This window comes from Trachypithecus francoisi, unplaced genomic scaffold, assembly GCF_009764315.1.
Source record: "Trachypithecus francoisi isolate TF-2019V2 unplaced genomic scaffold, Tfra_2.0 Lachesis_group20, whole genome shotgun sequence".
NCBI lineage: Eukaryota > Metazoa > Chordata > Mammalia > Primates > Cercopithecidae > Trachypithecus > Trachypithecus francoisi.
Genome location: NW_022681466.1, coordinates 17,805,664 through 17,827,680, shown reverse-complemented (window position 1 = coordinate 17,827,680; position 22,017 = coordinate 17,805,664). Strand labels below are relative to the sequence as shown.

The 22,017-nt window shown below is 43.8% G+C and overlaps 1 protein-coding gene across 6 annotated transcripts in view; it reads left to right on the top strand.

Annotated features, from left to right (window-relative positions):
- The first annotated feature begins 388 nt into the window (after positions 1 to 388).
- ATP6V0A1 (ATPase H+ transporting V0 subunit a1) overlaps positions 389 to 22,017 on the top strand; it is a 67,896-nt gene continuing 46,267 nt past the window's right edge. For 3 of the 6 annotated variants that reach the window (XM_033182960.1, XM_033182958.1, XM_033182963.1), the window contains exons 1-6: positions 389 to 529; positions 2,413 to 2,576; positions 9,541 to 9,619; positions 10,807 to 10,904; positions 12,919 to 13,047; positions 21,714 to 21,817. In XM_033182960.1, coding sequence (XP_033038851.1) covers positions 2,460 to 2,576; positions 9,541 to 9,619; positions 10,807 to 10,904; positions 12,919 to 13,047; positions 21,714 to 21,817 — 527 coding nt within the window. In that variant the 5' untranslated portion in view covers positions 389 to 529; positions 2,413 to 2,459. Of the gene's footprint in view, positions 530 to 1,561; positions 1,687 to 2,412; positions 2,577 to 9,540; positions 9,620 to 10,806; positions 10,905 to 12,918; positions 13,048 to 21,713; positions 21,818 to 22,017 lie in introns of all 6 variants that reach the window. The other 3 variants (XM_033182959.1, XM_033182961.1, XM_033182962.1) reach the window with 3 other exon arrangements.

The following is a 22,017-nucleotide window of genomic DNA, read 5'->3' as shown; positions in this document are numbered from 1 at the left end:
CGCGCCTGTAGTCCCAGCTACTTGGCAGGCTGAGGAAGGAGAATCGCTTGAACCCGGGAGGTGGAGGTTGCAGTGAGCCGAGATCACGCCACTGCACTCCAGCTTGGGCAACAGAGTGAGACTTCATCAAAAAAAAAAAAAAAAGAGAAAAGACAACCTTGCCTCAGTATAAGGGGTAAGGAAAAAGGATTCAGGGAGGCTCAGGAACTTAAGACCTCGAGCACCTGCAACTAAACTCCAGCCCCTCCTGCTAACCCTCCCCAGCCTGGACACACAGCACAAGGGCCAAGATGGCGTCAGCTTGCTGAGTCTCGCCTGCGACCCCCGTGACTCCGCACTGTCGCAGCCCAGGCGAGGCCGCGCCCCATTGGCCAACTGCAATGAGGTCATTGCGGGGGCGGGGGCCGGCGGCGGCGCAGGGGCGGGGCTTTGCGGACGCACGGACGTCGAAGCGCTGCTCCCGGAGCCGCGGAGGCTGCGGGCTTGGCTGTGGGCTTGGCTGCGGCGGTTGCTGTGGCGGCGGTTGGAGGTGAGTTGGGGCTGTAGGTTTAGTGCAACAAGGGAGCGGCTCTCGATGGACGTAGGAAATCCTTCTTAGAGCCCCCTTGATTGTCAAAGGAATTGGCAGGGATCTTAAGTCTTCGAGATAAAATGGGGGTCCGCTTCCTTCTTGGGCACCTGTTCTGTCCTGAGGAACCGGAGCCTCACTGCCCTTTGGAAGCCCCGAATCCCTTCCCTGCTTCAAGGGGTAGGCGGAGGAACCGGAGGTTATTGGATAGGCAGAAGAATTTCGGGGGCTTCTTAAAGGGTCTCTCAGTTTGGGGGTTTTCCTTTCCTTTTTTCCCATCCCGAGGTAGATGTGCCTGGGTCCAGAGAATTCCTGCTCATTGGGTAGACAGGAAATGAAGCAGGTGAATACCGTGGGAGGAGGCGAGGACCGGATAACAGGAGTGAGATTCTTCGAGGCAGGGCGCAGGGGCGCTGTAGTTGGACTCATCTTTTGCAGAATTGCTGTTTCTTCATATTTTGTTTTGTGATCGTCCAGACTACTTTGGCTTAATTAGTTTTCTGTTAGCTTCCATTGCTATAGAGATACTCTTGGGAGACCTGTGATCATTAAAGAGCAGGAGGAGGGAGGCGACTCATTGGAGGCTTATCATTATCCACAGCCCCAGAACTCTGCTGATCAGGCCTCATTTTATGTGTTTAGAGGTTGTAGAATCTCTCTTTGTTGAAGGGTGGTGCCGGTAACAGCTGATTTGGATGATTCAGATGTACAGAATCTTAACGTCAGCCTACATATTCTCTTGAGAAGTCCTTGCTTATGTCTGAGCGTGTGTTACTGTCTTGAACATCACACGCACAAAGGTTTGTTCTTTCCGATTTCTCAAAATGTCTCCCAGCCTTCTAGAAGAGTAAATCTTCCTTTGATGTCAGACTCATCTATCAGTACTCAACATAGATGCCCTGATGACACTAAAAATACTGTACATTTTTCTGAGTTTGGATACTGGACAGGCTGTGCCTTAAACATTAGCTGATAGAGAATAAATAATTGCAGTTTCAGGACCACTGATAGCGCCAGTTGTCTCATACCCGGCTGCAGTAAGACAGCCCTAAAACGAAACCTTTTTTGGCTCCTGAGATTTGACAGATGGAAGAATGACAGATGGAAGAACCTTGAAGGCAGGGATGAGAAACAAAGCTGCAGAGGTGGAAGGCTTATTCTTTGTGGCTTGATAAAACTGCTTTGTCATTACCAGTGTGTTCCTGTCATGCTTGATTTGAAATTGAGCTTAATATGCAAGCTGGTTGCTTTTTCCAGATAATAGTTATTTGTTTGAATTCCTAAGGCGGAAACACTATTTTCTGAGGAATCTGGAAGATTAACCCCTTTAATGTAGCCATAGTTTTAGGATAGTGCCAGAACTTTGGGCTTTTAGAAATGTGCATTGTCAGTAGAAGGGAGAAGGATAGTTACAAGGCAGACATCTTTATGAGAGGTAATCAAGACCTCTTCTGTTTGTTTCCTGCACTAGCAAAAACAGATTGAACAGTGTGAAAGTCACTGCCTCAATATTGTGTCCTGGGTATTTAAAGAGTTGTTTGAGGTTCTCAGTTCCTGTCTTTAATCTGGATACATTCTTCTATGTTGAGTTGCCCAAAATATTGTCATTTGATCCTGATGTTGACTGGAACAGAAGTGACTTTTCATCTGGCACTCTATGGGACAGGATTCAGGAACTGCCTTTGCAATTTCTCCTTTCCATCTTTGTAGACAGGGTGTCAAAACAATTGTTGGCCTGTCCTCACGGGGTGGAAGAAATGTAAATGCAAGAGCCTCAGTGGGGTGTCGTTTGCTCTTAGCCCGCGTGGTAGTTTCCGAAGTTATGTCATTTCTCTTTGCTTCAGGTTGGAGAGAAATCCAGGTACCCACTTGATTGGTACCTTCTGCTACCATGGGGGAGCTTTTCCGGAGTGAAGAAATGACACTGGCCCAGCTTTTTCTACAGTCAGAAGCTGCTTATTGTTGTGTCAGTGAATTAGGAGAACTTGGAAAGGTTCAATTTCGTGACGTAAGTAATTGTGGGGCTGCGACTTGATGACTGCTGAACTCTGTTGTTATCGTGGTCAGATGCCTTATGATGAATGTTTTGTTTTTTTATTTACAAAAATAACATTATAGCACTGGCTTCCTATTGGCAGAATCCACATTTTGAGTTGTCTTTCTAAAGGTGAGAATGTTTTGTGCCAATCCTTCCATGCTTTTGCTAGCTCCCACTTTCAGAACAATCCTAAGCATTCTCCAGGTAATTGGGATGCAGGGAGAGGTTACCAAACTAACCTGACCAAGGCTTTCACTTTGGTTTTGGGCTCTTTAACACCAATAGCAAGGTATTTAAAAAAATATATTGCAGTTTTTCCATATAATAGTACATTTTTAAAAAACAAAATTTGAGGTATCCAGCTATAGATATGTAGTATATAAATAAGCATGTATTGAATATTTATTATTTTGGAATATTATACTGGGCACTTGGAGAAGCTATCTAAAGAATATGGACAATCTAGGCTGGGTGCAGTGGCTCACACCTGTAATCCTAGCACTTTGGGAAGCTGAGGTGGGCAGATCGTGAGGTCAGAAGTTTGAGACCAGTCTGGCCAACATGGTGAAATCCCGCCTCTACTAAATAAATTTAGCGTGGTGGCGCAGGCCTGTGATCCTAGCTACTTGGGAGGCTGAGGCAGGAGAATCGCCTGAACCTGAGAGGCAGAGGTTGCAGTGAGCTGAGATTGCGCCACTGCACTCCAGCCTGGGTGACAGAGTGAGACTCTATCTCAAAAAACAACAGCAGCAAAAAACTTGTCATCCTTAATTTGCAGTTCTTCATCTGGTCCTATGTTGTCCCCCTTCTTAACATCTATTGGCTCTATTCAGCCTTCTTTCCTTTTGCTTATGCTGTACTTCAGTCATACAGAAAAAAGAGATGGGGCCAGGTGCAATGGCTCACACCTGAAATGCCAGCACTTTGAGAAGCCAAGGCAGGAGGATCACTTGAGCCCAGGAGTTGGAGACCAGCCTGGGCAACCTAGGGAGATCCTGTCTCTGCCAAAAAAAAAAAAAAAAAAAAATTAGCTGGGTGTGGTGGCACATGCCTGTGGTCTCAGCTACTTGGGAGGATCACTGAAGCCCGGGAGGTTGAGGCTTAGTGAGCTGTGATTATGCCACTGCACTCCAGCCTGGGTGACAGAACATGACTCTGTCTCAAAAAAAAAAAAAAAAAAGAGGTGGGGGGAATATTATAATGACCACTTATGTTTCTACTATCTACTTAAGAGGGAAACATTCCATGTATAATTGAAACCTTCAGTGTCTCTTTCTTCCCAGAGGTAACCCGTACAGTTACTTTTTTTGCTTTTATTTCTCCTATGTGTGTTTTTTATTGTTGTCGTTGTTGTTGTTGATTTTCTTTTTGAGACAGAGTCCGCTCTGTTGCCCAGGCTGGAGTGCAGTGATGCAATCTCATCTCATTGCAACCTCCGCCTCCTGGGTTCAAGCAATTCTCCTGCCTCAGCCTCCCGAGTAGCTAGGACTACAGGCATGCATCACCAGGCCCAGCTAATTTTTGTATTTTTAGTAGAGACGGGGTTTCACCACGTTGGCCAGGCTGGTCTCGAATGCCTGACCTCAGGTGATCCACCTGCCTCAACCTCCCAAAGTGCTAGGATTACAGGCATGAGCCACCACACCTGGCCAACAGATATTTCAGTTTCTTCTAGTTCTGTTAATTTTTTTTTTTTTTTTTTTTTTTTTTTTTTTTTTTTTGAGACGGAGTCTTGCTCTGTCGCCCGGGCTGGAGTGCAGTGGCGGGATCTCAGCTCACTGCAAGCTCCGCCTCCCGGGTTTACGCCATTCTCCTGCCTCAGCCTCCCGAGTAGCTGGGACTACAGGCGCCCGCCACCTCGCCCGGCTAGTTTTTTGTATTTTTTTTAGTAGAGACGGGGTTTCACCGTGTTAGCCAGGGTGGTCTCAAACTCCTGACCTCGTGATCCGCCCGTCTCGGCCTCCCAAAGTGCTGGGATTACAGGCTTGAGCCACCGCGCCCGGCCTAGTTCTGTTAATTTTTTATAACATTAAGAAAAAAATAGAGATAGGGTCTCACCATGTTGCCCAGGTTTGTCTTGAACTCCTGGACTCAAGCGATCCTCCTGCCTCGGCCTCCCAAAGTCCTAGGATTACTGGTGTGAGCCACTGTGCCTGGCTGAAATGTATACATCTTAAGAGTACAATTTGCTGAATTGATAACTTTATATACCTGTGTAACCAGCACCCCAATCAGGATATGGAACTTTTTTTTTTTTGGAAACGGAATCTCGCTCTGTTGCCCAGGCTGGAGTGTAGTGGTGCGATCTCGGCTCACTGCAACCTCCGCCTCCTGGGTTCAAGCAATTCTGCTTCAGCCTCCTGGGTAGCTGCGACTACAGGCACACGCCACCACGCCCGGCTAATTTATTTTATTTTATTTTATTTTAGTAGAGATAGGGTTTCACCGTGTTGCCCAGGCTGGTCTCAAACTCCTGACCTCAGGTGATCCACCCCCGCTCTGCCTCCCAAAATGCTAGGATTACAGGCATGAGCTACCAGGCCCAGCCTGAACATTTTCATTAGTCCAGAAAAGTATCTTGTGTCTACTGCTAGTCAGTTGCTACCCTTAATAGGTAACCTGTTTTGATTGCTGTCGTCATAGGATTAGTTTTCCCTGTTCTTGAATTATATGTAAATGACTCATAATTGCAAACTCCTATGTCTGACTTCTTTTACTCAACCTCTGTTTCTTGCAAGTATCTGTAGTTCATTTTTTAAAATTGCCGAACAGTAAGTAGTTCATTGTATGAATACACCATAATGTTTTCATCCTTTCTTTTGTCATTACTCATTTGGGACTATTATGATTAAAGCTGAAGTAAACATTATTGTAAAAGTTTTTTCTTTTTTTTGAGACGGAGTCTTTTTTTTTTTTTTTTTTTTTTTTTTTTGAGACGGAGTCTTTTTTTTTTTTTTTTTTTTTTTTTGTTGAGACGGAGTCTCGCTCTGTCGCCCAGGCTGGAGTGCAGTGGCGGATCTCAGCTCACTGCAAGCTCCGCCTCCCGGGTTTACGCCATTCTCTCGCCTCAGCCTCCCGAGTAGCTGGGACTACAGGCGCCCGCCATCTCGCCCGGCTAATTTTTTGTATTTTTTTAGTAGAGACGGGGTTTCACCGTGTTAGCCAGGATGGTCTCGATCTCCTGACCTCGTGATCCGCCCGTCTCGGCCTCCCAAAGTGCTGGGATTACAGGCTTGAGCCATCGCGCCCGGCCTTGAGACGGAGTCTTGCTCTGTCGCCCAGGCTGGAGTGCAGTGGCCGGATCTCAGCTCACTGCAAGCTCCGCCTCCCAGGTTCACGCCATTCTCCTGCCTCAGCCTCCTGAGTAGCTGGGACTATAGGCGCCCGCCACCTCACCCGGCTAGTTTTTTTTGTATTTTTTTAGTAGAGACGGGGTTTCACCATGTTAGCCAGGATGGTCACGATCTCCTGACCTCGTGATCCACCCGTCTCGGCCTCCCAAAGTTCTGGGATTACAGGCTTGAGCCACCGCGCCCGGCCAAAAGTTTTTTTTTTTTTAATTTACAGATTTTGATTTTTCTTAAGCAAACCCAGTTGACCCTTGAAAATGCAGGGGTTAGGGGTGCTGATCTCCTCATGCAATCAAAAATCTGCATACAACTTTGACTTCCGCAAAACTTAATTATTGATAGCCTGCTTTTGACCAGAAGCCCTACCAATTTCATAAATGGTCAATTAATACATATTTTGTATGTTATATGTATTGTACACTGTATTCTTAGAATAAAGTGAGCTAGAGAAAAGAAAATACTGTTAAGAAAATCATATGGAAGATAAACTGTGTTTACTGGAAGTGGATCATTATGAAGGTCTTCATCCTTATTGTCTTTATATTGAGGAGGCTAAGGAGGAGGAAAGGGAGGGGTTGGTCTTACTGTCTCAGGCTGGCTGAGGTGGAAGAAAATCTGTGTATTAGTGGACCAGCAGAGTTCAAACCCACATTGTTCAAAGGTCAGCGGGAACTGAGTAGTGGCATGCCCAGTCATGGGTTGGGTAGGTGTATGTTTAACTTTGTAAGAAACTGCCAACAGTTTTCCAAATCTTTTACTTCCTTTTTAATAGCATTTATCACAACAAATTGTAATAATTGGTTTGCATCTGTCTCTTCTATAGAGCTGAAGACTGGGACATAGCTTATTACTTTTTTGCCTTCGATTCCTCTAATATTAATATATTGAGTTCTTGAAGAGAGAACTGTGGAATGCATGGATATGTATGTGTGTGTTTGTATTTTTTTTTTTTTTTTGAGACCGAGTCTAACTCTGTCACCCAGGTTGGAGTGCAGTGGCGCGATCTCAGCTCATTGCAACCTCTGCCTCCCGGGTTCAAGCAATTCTTCTGCCTCAGCCTCCCGAGTAGCTGAGATTACAGGTGCCCGCCACCACGCCCAGCTAATTTTTTTGTATTTTCAGTAGAGACAGGGTTTCACTGTGTTGCCCAGGCTGGTCTCGAACTCCTGACCTCATGATCTGCCTGCTTTGGTCTCCCAAAGTGCTGGGATTACAAGCATGAGCCACTGTACCCGGCCAATGTGTTTGTATGTTTCTATGTGTGTATGCATATAATATATATACACATATACATGATTAAGTTAATAAATTGTGTTGTTCAGCTTTTCAAAGCCAGGACATAGCTTATTCTTTGTATTTTCCCCAGTGCCTAGTTCAGTATCTGACACACATTTGGTGCTTCATAAATGTTGAGTAAATATAGTTTTTTATTTGTGTTACTTTTATGGAATTTATCACATGCTATTTTATTGGTTGGGTTCATCTTCTCTATTAGATTGCAAGCTTTTTATTTAATTTAATTAATTTATTATTATTATTATTATTTTTTTTTTTTTTTTTTTTTTGAGGCAGAGTCTCGCTCTGTCACCCGAACTGGAGTGCAGTGGCCAGATCTCAGCTCACTGCAAGCTCCGCCTCCCGGGTTTACGCCATTCTCCTGCCTCAGCCTCCCGAGTAGCTGGGACTACAGGCGCCCGCCACTTCGCCCGGCTAGTTTTTGTGTTTTTAGTAGAGACGGGGTTTCATCGTGTTAGCCAGGATGGTTTCGATCTCCTGACCTCGTGATCCGCCCGTCTCGGCCTCCCAAAGTGCTGGGATTATAGGCTTGAGCCACCGCGCCCGGCCTATTATTATTATTTTTTGAGACAGAGTCTTGCTCTGTTGCCCAGGCTGGAGTGCAGTGGCACAATCTTGGCTCACTGCAACCTCCACCTCCCAGGTTCAATTGATTCTTGTGCCTCAGCCTCCTGAGTAGCTGGGATTACAGGCACGTACCAGTACGCCCGGCTAATTTTTTGTATTTTTAGTAGAGACAGGGTTTCGCCATGTTGCCTAGGCTGGTCTCGAACTTCTGAGCTCAGGTAATTCTCCCGCCTCGGCCTCCCAAAGTGGTCGGATTATAGGCATGAGCCACCACGTCCAACCTATTTATTTTTTTGAGACAAGTCTCACTCTGTCACCCAGGCTAGAGTGCAGTGGCATGATCTTGGCTCACTGCAACCTGTGCCTCCCGGGTTCAAGCGATGCTCTTGCCTCGGCCTCCCGAGTAGCTGAGATTACAGGTGGGCGCTACTATGCCCGGCTAATTTTGTATTTTTAGTAGAGGTGCGGTTTCGCCATGTTGGCAAGGCTGGTCTTGAACTCTTGACCTCAGGTGATCTGCCCACCTTGACCTCCCAAAATGCTGGGATTACAAGTGTGAGCCACTGTGACTGGCCAGGTTGCTAGCTTTTTTTTTTTTTTTTTTGAAATGGAGTCTCGCTCTGTCGCCGGGGCTGGAGTGCAGTGGCCGGATCTCAGCTCACTGCAAGCTCCGCCTCCCGGGTTTACGCCATTCTCCTGCCTCAGCCTCCCGAGTAGCTGGGACTACAGGCGCCCGCCACCTCGCCCGGCTAGTTTTTTGTATTTTTTAGTAGAGACGGGGTTTCACCGTGTTAGCCAGGATGGTCTCGATCTCCTGACCTCGTGATCCGCCCGTCTCGGCCTCCCAAAGTGCTGGGATTAGAGGCTTGAGCCACCGTGCCCAGCCAGGTTGCTAGCTTTTTAGTGAGTAGGTACTTGTTTCGTTGTTATTTGTATATTCCTGAACATCTGTCATATTGCTTTGAAAATTACTTATGGTGGCAGACGTGTGGCTCATGCCTGTAATCCCAGCACTTTGGGAGGCCGAGACGGGTGGATCGCCTGAGATCAGGAGTTCGAGACCATCCTGGCCAACATGGTGAAACCCTGTCTCTACTAAAAATGCAAAAAAATTAGCCAGGCATGTGGCGTGTACCTGTAATCCCAGCTACTCAGGAGGCTGAGACAGGAGAATCGGGTGAACCTGGGAGGCAGAGGTTTCAGTGAGCTGAGATCGCGCCACTGCACTCCAGCCTGGTGACAGAGCAAGACTCTGTCTCAAAAAAAAAAGAAGAAAAGAAAAAGAAAATTACTTATGGTGTATGAATGAAAAAACTAAAGCGTGTCACTGAGACAGAAAAACAAGAGAAGTTCCTCTTCTGCTTGGAAAGAAAGAGAGAAGGAAAACCAGAGAGAGTTTCTGTGATATTCATTGCCCAAATTTTAGGTGGTGGGAAGGAAGCTCACTAAGACTTTTGGTCTAAGAAGAACATTTTGTACCATTGTGTTTTACCTAATTTACCTCCATTCCAAAAATGTTGCAGCAACAAAGGAGGAAGTTTTTATCCTTAGCTGGTGTGACTGGCCGTAAAGCAGTTTTTCAGATCAGTAGACAATTTTGATTAGTGTTGCATCATGCATTTACACAAAATTAGTTTTTCACTTTGCAGAATGTGTTGCTTGAGAAACAGAAGAAATAGATACAATATTTCAATGTTTGGTATTGTGTTTTTGTTTTTCAGTTAAATCCAGATGTGAATGTTTTCCAACGGAAATTTGTGAATGAAGTTAGAAGATGTGAAGAAATGGATCGAAAGCTTCGTATGTGCACTTTGGTCTTGTGTAATGTTCCTTTAATGAATCATTTGTCTTAGATTAGTGACATTAGTCCTCTTAATAGAGGAAGAAAATGCTATAAGAGAAAAGAAAAAGGAAAAATCTTGCAGTTAAGATGCTGAGGTGAATTTCTGGTATACGAGTAGATTTTGTGGTCTTTGGGCTAAGTAGTGCTTAACGGAAACCTTGTTTGAAATAACATGCTGCAAGCTGAAAACTGATTATTTTTTTGTGAGATTTCAAAAACAAAACTACATTATAGAATTTTGAGAAATAGGACCCAGCACACCATCAGTTTTTGTCGGCAGAGCCACCTTTTAATTTGAGCTATTTAAGAGGGAGGAAACTAACATTTATTTAAATTCTATTGAGGGCTAGCTTGCTCACATACATTATTCATTCCCCCACAACATTCCTTCAAGATGGGTATTACCTTATTTAATGATTGAGGAAACTAAAGATCAGAGAGGCTTAATGACTTGCCCTGGAACATAAACAGTTATGATGGAATCAGTATTTGAAGCCAGGTTGTTCTGTCTGGCTCAAAAATCCATGATCTTGCTACTCTACTAAGCCAACTTGTGGTTAGCTGATAAGTGAATTGGTCCCCACTGTAAAAAACAGTTGTAGTTGTTACTTGAAACACTTTTCTCTTCTAGTATTTTGGGTCCTTATTACCTGTTCTGCTTTTTCATTTTTATTTTTTATGCTTAAAACCGACCTGTTTTCAAGTTTAATGAACCCCTTTATATCTGGAGTTGTCTCACTAGTGTGTTAAGTGTCAAATATTCTATTGTATTATACTCTTCTTCCATAACTCTGCTTTGCCAATAATATCTATAACCAGAACTGTCATACTTTGGAGTGGCATTTGCGTTGGGAGGAGAGGTGCGGCCTTGAAGGCCAGTGTTAAGACCTGAAGAAAGAAAGAAGGCAGTTGTGGGATGACCATCCTTTGGAGTAGCTTCAGAGAATGTGAGGTTGGAGAAAGAGGGATGTGGAGAAAAAAGGTGCTTCTTTTATATTAAACGAATATATATATATATATATAAAGTATCTTTCTTAGATAAAACTTTTTGTAGTCAGGCTTTAGATGCTAATTCTTTTCCTTAAATAATGGCAATTTCGAGCATGTGCAGGTAGGCATGAATGTTTTGATTCTGTCATTTTAGGATTTGTTGAGAAAGAGATAAGAAAAGCTAACATTCTGATTATGGACACCGGTGAAAACCCAGAGGTTCCCTTCCCCCGGGACATGATTGACTTAGAGGTAAACAGTTCTTCTCAGAAAACCAGAAAAGTTTCTTTCTACTTAAATGCAGAAATTACTTTGCTGAGCAGATAGAGAGTAAAGTAATTCTTGCTAACTTTGACAGCATTATCTACTGATTGTTTCTTGTAGGTGGAATTGAAGTGAGTTTCCCCTTCACTTTTTTATTGATAGATAATATTTGTACACATTTATGGCGTACATGTGATATTTTGGTATATACATAGAATGTGTAATGATCAAGTCAGGGTATTTGGAGTATCCATCACCTTGAGTATTTACCATTTCTATGTGTTGGGAACATTTCAATTCTTCTCTTCTAGCTATTTTGAAATATATACTGTACATTGCTGTTAACTATAGGCACCCTACTCTGCTATTGAGCATTACAACTTATGCCTTCTATCTAACTGTATGTTGGTCCACATTAACCAATCTCTCTTCATCCCCCCACAAACCCACACACCCTTCATAGCCTCTCTTATCTATCATTCCACTCTCTACCTCTATGAGATCAACTTTTTTAGCTTTCACATATGAGTGAAAACTTGTGTTATTTGTCGGCGCCCTGTTTGTTTTGCGTAACATAATGACCTCCAGTTCTATCCATGTTGCTGCAAATGGCATGATTTTATTCTTTTTTTATGGCCAGACCATGTGAATCCCCTCTTTTATGGTGACAAACAGCACTCAAACAGTATTACATGCCACTAAGTAAATGTTTATTGGTTTATCGAAACCTTATTGGAGTAAGTTAATTTATCTACTATTTTATTTTATTTTATTTTATTTATTTTTGAGACACAGCTGTCACCCAGGCTGGAGTACAGTGACCCCATCTTGGCTCACTGCAACTCCTGCCTCCCAGGCTCAATCAGTTCTAGTGCCTCAGCCTCCAGAGTAGCTGAGACGATAGCTGTGTGCCAACATGCCTGGCTAATTTTTTTGTATTTTTTGTAGAGATGGGATTTTCCCATGTTGGCCAGCTTGATCTCGAACACCTAACCTCAAGCAATCCGCCTGCCTCAGCCTCCCAAAGTATTGGGATTACAGGTGTGAGCTACCATACCTGGCCTATCTACTAGTTGGTTATTCTTGCAGACTAAATGGGCAGCCAGTAGACTTCTCAGTAATTATTTTATCCATCTGAAATCTCCTGAGAAAGTTACCAAGTATACAATAGAATCTGTAAACAAACAAAGACTATTTTTTTTTTTACTTCCACAGTGACTTAGAAAGGAAATACTGTTTTTTTTTTTTTTCAGAGAGAGTCTTGCTCTCTCACCCAGGCTGGAGTGCAGTGGTGCAATCTTGGCTCATAGCAACCTCCGCCTGCCGAGTTCAAGCCATTCTCCTGCCTCAGCCTCCCAAGTAGCTGGGATTACAGGCATGCACCACTGCGCCCAGCTAATTTTTTTTTGTATTTTTAGTAGAGACGGGGTTTCACCATGTTGGCCAGGCTGGTCTTGAAATGTGACCTCAGATGAGCCACCCGCCTCAGACTCCCTAAGTGCTGGGATTGCAGGCGTGAGCCACTGTGCCTGGCCAGGAAAGATTATTTATTTATTTATTTATTTATTTATGAGATGGGGTTTTGCTCTTGTGGCCCAGGCTGAAGAACAGTGGTGTGATCTTGGCTTACTGCAACCTCTGCCTCCCGGGTTCAAGTGATTCTCCTGCCTCAGCCTCCCAAGTAGCTGGGACTACAGGCATGTGCCAACATGCCTAGCTAATTTTGTATTTTTAGTAGAGATGTGGTTTCACCATTTTGATCAGGCTGCTCTCGAACTCCTGACCTCAAGTGATCTACCCGCCTCGGTTCAGGAAAGATTATTTTAAACAAAAAAATTTCCATAAAGAAAATTGCTCTAGTAAAATCACAGTATTTGCTAGGCAAGTCCAAGATCTCTTTGAACTATCAGCTTGGCGACAGTTATGTGGGATGAATTCATTTATTGTCTTTCAGAGCAAACATAATTGAGCTTAGCCTAATCTATTTTCTTTTTTCCTCTAGGCCAATTTTGAGAAGATTGAAAATGAACTGAAGGAAATCAACACAAACCAGGAAGCTCTGAAGAGAAACTTCCTGGAACTGACTGAATTAAAATTTATACTTCGCAAAACTCAGCAATTTTTTGATGAGGTCAGACTATTGTTTCTTTTAGTATTTGAGCAGCTGATACTACACTCACACAAGTGGGCCATATTTTTATTCCAGTAATTATTTTAATTTGCTATTTTGGAAGCAATGCCATTTTTGCACCCTGTTTTAGTTAAAGAAATGTGAGATTATGTTCCATTTTTCATGCAGTACACAACCAGCCATGGTTTTGCATTTTTTCACATTTTCTTCAATTTTTCATCTCAAGATGAGGAAAGGAACCCTGAAGTAGTTGTATAAATGTAGTTAGTATAAATTTCTACATTATATTTATACTTATAAGGTAAGTATATGCTTAAGGTCAAAGCTGAAGAAACAAACTTTTGGTTATAGACAAAATTATAACAAAGGTTTAATCACCAAACCTTTTGCCATCAAATTTTTATTTTATTCTCTATGTTTGCTTATAAACCTTCGAGCACATTTTTCAGTACTTCAGATAGCACACATCACACTAATTTTTCAAGGGTTTTTCATTGTATGTATTGTATGGAAAATATTGGTAGGATGCTTGTTTGAAACTTCTTGGTTATCACATAAACTTAGATGCATTACCTCAGAGGGAAAAATGTTAATAAGTTCTTGGGTTAAATATGTAGGTGAGGCCGGGCATGGTGGCTCACGCCTGTAATCCCTGCACTTTGGGAGACCGAGGCAGGTGGATCACCTGAGGTCAGGAGTTCGAGACCAGCCTGGCCAACATGGTGAAACCTGGTCTTTACTAAAAATACAGAAACTAGCCAGGTGAAGTGGTGGGCGCCTGTAATCCCAGCTACTCGGGAGGCTGAGGCAGGAATATCGTTTGAACCCGGGAGGTGGTTGTTGCAATGAGCTGAGATCGCTCCACTACACTCCAGCCTGGGTGACAGGGCGAGACTCTTATCTCAAAAAAAAAAAAAAAAAAAAGTAGGTGACTTAGTTGGGCATGGTGTCTCATACCTGTAATCTCAGTACTTTGGGAGGATGAAGCGGGCAGATCACTTGAGCCCAGGAGTTTGAGATCAGCCTGGGCAACATGGTGAAACCTCATCTCTACAAAAAATACAAAAATGGCCTGGCGCGGTGGCTCAAGCCTGTAATCCCAGCACTTTGGGAGGCCGAGACAGGCGGATCACAAGGTCAGGAGATCGAGACCATCCTGGCAGACAAGGTGAAACCCCGTCTCTACTAAAAAATACAAAAAACTAGCCGGGCGAGGTGGCGGGCACCTGTAGTCCCAGCTACTCGGGAGGCTGAGGCAGGAGAATGGCGTGAACCCTGGAGGCGGAGCTTGCAGTGAGCCGAGATCGCGCCACTGCACTCCAGCCTGGGCGACAGAGGGAGACTCCGTCTCAAAAAAAAAAAAAAAATTACAAAAATGAGGCAGGCATCGTGGTGCACGCCTGTAGTTCCAGCTGCTCGGGAGGCTGAGGTGAGGGGATTGCTTGAGCCCAGGAGGCAGAGGTTGCAGTGAGCCGAGATTAAGCTACTTTACTCTAGCCTGGGGGACAGAGCAAGACTGTCTCAAAAAAAAATGTAGGTGACTTAGTCCAGGTGACAGTGTGCTGAGGTGACCCCATGGAAAGGATCTGGAGCAAGGCTTGCAGAAGGCTCCCTTCTCCTAACTCAGCCTGGGGAGGAGTCTTAACTTTCAACTTGGATGTGGTTTTTCTGATGGCCTAAGGTAACTGTCTTCTTGACAGGTGTTTTTGCCACCAGACTGACGATATTAGACACTTTAGGGATTGTTACAATCACTGTTCAATGTGCCTTCTCATAAAGTTCTTTAATTCCTTTGCTCAACAAGAAAACTTGGCAAAGCTTTTAAAATTAGAGACCCTTTTTTTTTTTTTTTTTTTTTGAGACAGAGTCTCACTGTGTAGCCCAGGCTGGAGTGCAATGGTGTGATCTCAGCTCACTGCAACCTCCACCTCCCAAGCTCAAGCAATTCTCCTGCCTCAGCCTCCCGAGTAGCTGGGATTACAGGTGCTTACCACCACCCCCAGCTAATTTTTGCATTTTCAGTAGAGACAGGGTTTCACCATGTTGACCAGGCTGGTCTCGAACTCCTAGCCTCAAGTGATCCATCCACCTCTGTCTCCCAAAGTGCTAGGATTACAGGTGTGAGCCACTGCACCTGGTAGGGGCCCATTTTAGTTAGCATCTGCTGTGTTCTCAGTTGTACTTTAAATTTATATCTATAGTTTTTTTTTTTTTTTTAATTGTTTTTAGACTGGGCTTGGTGGCTCACGCCTGTAATCCCAACACTTTGGGAAGCTGAGCAGGTGGATCAGGAGGTCAGGAGTTCAAGACCAGCCTGACGGCCGGGCGCGGTGGCTCAAGCCTGTAATCCCAGCACTTTGGGAGGCCGAGACGGGCGGATCACGAGGTCAGGAGATCGAGACCATCCTGGCTAACACGGTGAAACCCCGTCTCTACTAAAAATACAAAAAACTAGCTGGGCGAGGTGGCGGGCGCCTGTAGTCCCAGCTGCTCGGGAGGCTGAGGCAGGAGAATGGCGTGAACCCGGGAGGCGGAGCTTGCAGTGAGCTGAGATCCGGCCACTGCACTCCAGTCCGGGCGACAGAGCGAGACTCCGCCTCAAAAAAAAAAAAAAAAAAAAGACCAGCCTGACTAACGTGGTGAAACCCTGTTTCTACTAAAAATACAAAAATTAGCCCGGCATGGTGGCAGGAGCCTATAATCCCAGCTACTCATGAGGCTGAGGCAGGAGAATCGCTTGAACCCAGGAGGCAGAGGTTATAGTGAGCTGAGATCATGCCACTGCATTCCAGCCCGGGCGACAGAGCATGACTCCATCTCAAAAAAAAAAAAAATGGCCGGGCGCGGTGGCTCAAGCCTGTAATCCCAGCACTTTGGGAGGCCGAGACGGGCGGATCACGAGGTCAGGAGATCGAGACCATCCTGGCTAACCTGGTGAAACCCCGTCTCAACTAAAAAATTACAAAAAACTAGCTGGGCGAGGTGGCGGGCGCCTGTAGTCCCAGCTACTTGGGAGGCTGAGGCAGGAGAATGGCGTGAACCTGAAGGGCGGAGCTTGCAGTGAGCAGAGATCTGGCCACTGCACTCCAGTTTGGGCGACAGAGCGAGACTCCGTCTCAAAAAAAAAAAAAAAAAAAAAATTTGTTTTTAACTGCCTCATCTCAGAAATTTTTATCTTTTGAGGGGAGATTAAATATCCATAATTCTCTAGGTTGGAGCAGGAGTTCTTCAAACAACAGCAGCAGACTCACCTGTAATCTTGTCAGAAGTATGAATTATCAGTCTCCACCCTAGACCTACTGAATCAGAAACTGTGGGAGTTAGGCCTAGCAGTCTGTATTTACCAGGTGATCCTGAGGCATGCTAGTTTGAAAACTGCTGGGCTAGAGAAAGTCTGCTGAGGATGTGATACATTCCTCACTAATTTAAGGCTTTGACTCAGAGAAGCCATTTAATTAAAAGGATCTGCTGGGGCAAAGGAAAGGGGAAAAACTCATATGAATTTAATTTCCTGGTCCTTTCAAGAATCAGAAGGTATTAATATTTATTTAGAATGCTCATGGAGTCGAGAATTTTGAGTCTAGTGGTAACTTCTTTTGCCAGTCCCTAATGACATCACGTTAGAGGGTGTAGGACAGTGTGATTAACTCTTAAGTGTTTAAGGTCTTTTGCAATAGGCATTTCCACTTAAGCCATATGTTTTTAATGAACCTGCAATTCCAGTGTGCTCACTGTACAGACATTATTGTATTTTTGTTCACTAATTCACTGAACATGTAATGAGCACCTACTCATTGTGAGACACAAGATGAGTAAGACGTGTTCAAGGCATGTATCATTCGGTCATATTAAGAAGCACCCCAGAACATGAGCTTTCATAAGCTCACAGATGTGCGCTTTGCTAAACATGTCCAAGCTGCTACCCACAGATCTGATGTAAACCTGGCCTTATAGTCAGAGCTCAGCTACTTTTTAGCATTATTTGGAGCTTAATTCTTTTACCTTCCCTGTCCCCTTTTTTTCCCTTTTGATATACTCCTTAGTTTACTGCTGAGATACTGCTATCTCATATGAAAATGTCTTTCAAGATCTCCTAAGTTTAAGAATGAGAGCCAGCTTCCTGTTATGGTTCATTTTTGGAGAAATTCTGAATAAAGACTGATAGATGGATTCCCTTAAGGGAAATAATTATTTAAACTATTAATTTTCTAATGAAAAGAACTTAGTAAAAATGAAAATAAGAGGAACCACTTGGAAAAATGATATTTTTAAATCATAATTCATGGATTTAGGAATTTTATTTTGTGAATAATAAGTCTAAACACTAAATGCCTATTTTGAGAAGACAGACTCTAAGTCTTCATGATCTTTGTGCCCTATTCATGCTGGGCTGTTTTCCCCCTCCTTTTTTTTTTTTTTTTTTTTGAGACAGAGTCTTGCTCTGTCACCTAGGCTGGAGTGCAATGGCGCGATCTTGGCTCACTGCAACCCCTGCCTCCCGGGTTCAAGCGATCTCCTGCCTCAGCCTCCTAAGCAGCTGTGACCATAGGTGTGCACCACCATGCCCAGCTAATTTTTGTAGTTTTAGTAGAGACAGGCGTTTCACCATATTGGCCAGGCTGGTCGTGAACTCCTGACCTCGTGATCCAACTGCCTCGTCCTCCTAAAGTGCTGGGATTACAGGTGTGAGCCACCGCACCCAGCCTCCCCCTCCTATTTTATTCAAAACTTTTTTTTTTCAATCTCTGGAAGTACTTAGAGCACAAGGCCGTGGCTATGAGAGGTTCTCATGCTGCTTTTGTCATCAATTCCCCTTTCATTCCTAGCAGCCTCACTGCATTGCAAGAAGTCTCCTGGCAAGAACCTCTCTGCCTTGCCTGTTCTTGCGCTAACTCACAGCCTCAGCCAGGTTCCTTTCCATAGACCTTGCCCTGCTGCTGCCTAGCAGCAGGCTCAGGTGTCACTGCCACAACTTTGCATCTGCACATGCGAGTGTACTTCAAATAATGCAAAAGATAGGACACTTGGGACCCTCAAATGTTGAAAACTTAGGATTTTTAATGAGATTTTCTTCTGTGTCTGAATTTATAATATTTGCAAAGGGCCTAAAACACTACCAGTTATAAACCCTTATTTTTTATAATTTGGTGACTACAATAATAATTCACTATAATGAGTTAGCAGAAATGGCTAAATCAGAAAATGATTCTATATTTAGGCATAGGAGTTATGATTGGCAGGGTGTGTGTAAGGGGAAAAATAAGCATTATATTGAATAGTCTTATGATTAAAGATGATTACAAATTTGACTTAGTCATTTCTTATCTAGGGCATTTAAAATGACTTGTTAATGATTATCCTTTTCTCAGTCTTCTTGCTTATGAAGAACTGTAAGAGCTGGAGAGATATCTCTGCATCTTTTACCATAAGCACCATAACATATGAGAACGTAAAGAAGACTGGAAAAGTAATGGTTAATGGCATGCAGATCCCTGCTTTCCTTTCCTTCTCAGTTTTCCATCCATCTGCTTTCTTTATTTTTTTTCCCATCCGCCATTTCCTTTGGGGCCTGGGTGAATACCTTAAGTAATGAAATAAAATTTTTTTCTTGATGTAGATGGCAATAATTGTTTGTTCTTGGTAATTGACATAGCTTGAACTGGATGTGCTATTTATACCTAATTGCTGTAGAAACAGAACTGAAGTTCTCCTACTTCCTTTTTATAAGACATGTTTTTCAGTATCTGAATGGAGAAACCAGAGGGCATAGCAAGTAATGTAGAGGGATATTTACAGTGTTGTTATTAGAGGACCCAGATACCCTCAAGACAAGCTTGTCCAGCCCATGGCCCTCAGGCCTCATGTGGCCCAGGACAGCTTTGAATGTGGCCCAATACGGATTCGTAAACTTTCTCAAAACATTATGAGATTTTTTTGCAATTTTTTTTTTAGCTCATTAGTTATCATTAGTGTTAGTGTATTTTATGTGTGGCCCAAGACAGTTCTTCTTCCAGTGTGGCCCAGGGAAGCCAAAAGATCAGACACCCCTGCTCTAAGATTTAGATACTCTCAACCACGCGGTTTTAGATATTGCCTTAAAGGCCTTCTGTTAGTGGGTGGTTCTAGTCTTCCTAGTTTCTCACCAGGCACAATTTTATTTAAAAATTTGTAACTTTTCTCTCTAAGACAGAATTCTTAAGTATGAAGGGTGAAATTAGCAATTCAAATATTATTGCAAGTTTCTGTTGAATTTTAATTTTGTTGTTTTTATTCTAGATAGAGTCTTTGAAGTGGTCTAGTTGCTAAGTACTGTTTGCTTTTCCATCAGTTGTCCACTTTAGAGCACATGTGTTTGCATTGAGTCTGATATTTAGGGTTGACTTAAACCACGTCTTGTGAGACATCCAGGCAAGTAGGATGAAGTCTTGTGAGTAGCAGACAGGCTCACTGGTTTTTGCCAAGGGTAAATCAAGAACAAGTTGAAATGTTGTAATCATCGGGATCCTGAAAACAAGTTGCCTGCAGTCAGCTGATATAATTGCAAGTAGAAACTGAAATAACCCCCTCAACTTCCATGTCACAGCAAGTGGGCCGGGCGCGGTGGCTCAAGCCTGTAATCCCAGCACTTTGGGAGGCCGAGATGGGTGGATCATGTGGTCAGGAGATCGAGACCATCCTGGCTAACACGGTGAAACCCGGTCTCTACTAAAAACTACAAAAAACTAGCCGGGCGAGGTGGCGGGCACCTGTAGTCCCAGCTACTCAGGAGGCTGAGGCAGGAGAATGGCGTAAACCCGGGAGGCGGAGCTTGCAGTGAGTCGAGATCCGGCCACTACACTGCAGCCTGGGCGACAGAGCGAGACTCCATGTCAAAAAAAAAAAAAAACAGCAAGTGGTAACCAGTGTCTCCATGATCTCATCTTAAACTTTTCCAATCTCATGACAGTATTTCTCTGCACTTCTGGTGTTGATCCTTACTTCCCAAAATGATTGCTTTCAATTTTTTAGGCCTTCAGACTTACCATCTGGTTTACACACAGTTTTTCCCCCCTTTTTGCTATGTTTATGATCCGTGACTTTATCAAGTGATGGTCCCTGTGCTGCTTTTTTTTTTTTTTTTTTTTTTTTTTTTTTTTGAGACGGAGTCTCGCTCTGTCGCCCGGCTGGACTGCAGTGGCCAGATCTCAGCTCACTGCAAGCTCCGCCTCCCGGGTTTACGCCATTCTCCTGCCTCAGCCTCCCGAGTAGCTGGGACTACAGGCGCCAGCCACCTTGCCCGGCTAGTTTTTTTTTTGTATTTTTTAGTAGAGACGGGGTTTCACCGTGTTAGCCAGGATAGTCTCGAACTCCTGACCTCGTGATCCGCCCGTCTCGGCCTCCCAAAGTGCTGGGATTACAGGCTTGAGCCACCGCGCCCGGCCCCCTGTGCTGCTTTTTAAGAGTGTGGCTGACGGGTAGAATCAGATTGAAATTTGGAATGAAAATGATAGAGAAAAACTCTTCTGATTTTTTGTCTTATTGTGCTTTTGAAGAGGATGGTTGTTCTGGTTTACTCCTAGTTTTTGGTCAAACAAGTATTGCCTGGATATTAGAGTTGGGGTGATGAGGCAAAGGAGAAGATGATTGGACTGGTTTTTGTTTTGTTTTTTGGAGCAGCTTCTCCTTTCTGATGGGAGTAAAGGGTGGTAGGATGAGTTGGGTAGAGAGAGGCTAGGAAATGTAGACCCGTGTGTGGGAAGATCCTTCTTCATTTCATTGTATAAGCTGTCATGGTGGAAGTCATTTTAAATCTTACCAATTACACCAGCCCATGAGCTCTAGTTTGGTTTATTATCTGTTGCTTTTCCTTCACTTTACTTGATTCTTGAGCTGTGTTCTCAAGAATCCTACAACTGTAAAGCCTATGTGAACTTATTTAGAAGATTCCTAGTCAGAAAATGGGACATTCAGATATGTTTTTACAGGCCTGCCCAGCTATTGTGCTTCTTATCCTTTCGAAGACATAAATACTGTTTAAGTCCCATGGCTTGGAGCATTCTGTAAGTGAGTATGCTGAAAGTTCTCATGTTCTGAATTTTAAAGGGGCTGGAAACGTAGATATCTGGAGCTGCCCCTTCTGTCTTTCTCCAGACTACACAGTATTCAAAGACAGTAGCAGTGCCTTGCTTCTTCCTTGGAAAGAGAGCCTCTATCTTTCACATTCTCACACAGGGAAAATTCTAGTTTGTAGCTGCCCAGAAATTAAATGTTGAGAGTATCTGCAGAGCCTCTTCATTATTGCACAGAAGGGAGAGAGATTTTAGCTTCCTATCTACATGCAGAGGTATTTCCTGGCACCTTCGTTGTTCATTCAGGGAAACATAGGAGAGAAAATGGCTTCCACCAAGTAACAGATTTATACATGTCACCATCACTTAATGTTTTTTTCTTTTATTCCTTATTTCTAAAACCATTTCCCCAGATGCTTTACTGGGGCAATTATGCTTTCTTTACCTTACATTTGTTTTATTGGTTTTCGTCCCCTATTCTTCTTGTCTTTTTATGGGTATATCTTGTCTTTTGGTGGTTTCTTTTTCATCCTTATTTTCTGAACCTGTCTCCTGGTTCCTCGTTCCCTGCATGCCACTAACTATTTTCATTAGATATTAATTGATTTGTGAATTCAGGCTGAATTGCATCATCAGCAGATGGCGGATCCAGACCTGTTGGAAGAGTCCTCATCCCTCTTGGAGCCAAGTGAGATGGGAAGAGGCACGCCTTTAAGACTTGGGTAAGTGCCATGTCAACCTTTTATTCAGTGGGGCCATGTTCGTCTCTGCTGTTCAGAAGAGCAATGAGACTGGAGATTCACTTGCTACCAGGATATGCCCTCCTCTGAGCCTGTTGAGATAGTCCTACAGCTCTGGATTCATGCCTGAGTTGCTCTGTCAGCTCTCTGCTGGGTTCATAAGTGAGGCTGGGAACAAGACT